At 56.3% G+C, this 1,019-nt stretch overlaps 1 protein-coding gene across 1 annotated transcript in view; it reads left to right on the top strand.

Moving 5' to 3' along the window:
- VOLCADRAFT_92015 (uncharacterized protein) overlaps positions 1 to 331 on the top strand; it is a gene marked incomplete at both ends in the record, with an annotated part of 20,431 nt that extends 20,100 nt beyond the window's left edge. The window contains one exon of the mRNA XM_002951524.1: positions 89 to 331. Within this exon, the coding sequence (XP_002951570.1) occupies positions 89 to 331 (243 nt within the window). The remainder of the gene's footprint in view (positions 1 to 88) is intronic.
- Between the last annotated feature and the right edge of the window lie 688 nt (positions 332 to 1,019).

The raw sequence follows: 1,019 nt of genomic DNA, 5'->3' as shown, positions 1-1,019 counted from the left end.
CGCCGCTCAGGGCCTTCCGGAGCCGGTAGAGCTGCTCCTCTGCCGCCCCGCCGCCAAATCCGGACCTTCACCGCGGCTGCCCTCACAGCTGGGGGGACCGGCGGCGGCGGTGGCGGCGGCGGCCGCGACCGACCTAGAAGACCAGCAGCTACATACAGCTCAAGGTCCAGCCGGTTCCGCCGCAGCAGCAGCAGCAGCAGTAGTACCGGTGGTCTCTGCAGCAGTGCCAAAGACGCATCGTCGGTCCCTGGTGCTGCGGACTGAGCAGCAGGCGGTAGCAGCTCGAGTGCAGGCGCTGCTGTCAGACGGGCGGCTACAGACCGAGCCATAATGCCTCGTGTTCCGCTCCAAGATCCATCAGGCAGCAGACCCACGGGTCTGCTGACGCAGGGGGACGTGGAAACTAGCCTGGAGGAGGGACGGGAGTAGTTTAGGTCCAGATTGGGTGGGTGGGTAGTCCTAACCCAATCACCTGCCGGCGCCACCACGAGATGCCGATGAACGACATGGACCCATGGGTCGCTACCAGCTTCCTGTGCATTCAAGTGAAGAGGGAATATCGAATTGAAGCAGCCACCCCTGATAAAGGTGAAGGATTTTAGAGTGAGTGGGGGAGAGTCTGTACGGTGCCGTACATGTTGTACGTGTGATCTTCGGGATGGCCAGCATTCGGTCCAATCAGCGATACTGCTTCTAAGGTGATGAGGATGGCATGGGGCGTTTTCATAATAAATTCGCGAGGGCAAAATAGAACAAATAGAACCCTAAAAGTTACACTCTTGTGGGAGGGAGGGGGGTTGTTTTCGGAGAGAGGGGCTGAGAGAGCTGTGTGCGCAGAGCTCGAAGCTGCATGCAGGCACATGCTAAGAATTGCTAACTTCTTGCATAATGATGATGATGATGATGATGATGATGATGATGATGATGATGATGATGATGATGATGATGATGATGATGGTGATCACTATCTGTGTGTGTTTCGAGATGATGTTCCCGCAAGGGGCGTTTTTATTAATGTC

Source organism: Volvox carteri (genome assembly GCF_000143455.1).
Source record: "Volvox carteri f. nagariensis unplaced genomic scaffold VOLCAscaffold_24, whole genome shotgun sequence".
In the NCBI taxonomy this organism is placed as follows: domain Eukaryota; kingdom Viridiplantae; phylum Chlorophyta; class Chlorophyceae; order Chlamydomonadales; family Volvocaceae; genus Volvox; species Volvox carteri.
Note: the sequence above shows the minus strand (reverse complement) of the source record. Positions and strands in the feature narration are given on the sequence as shown.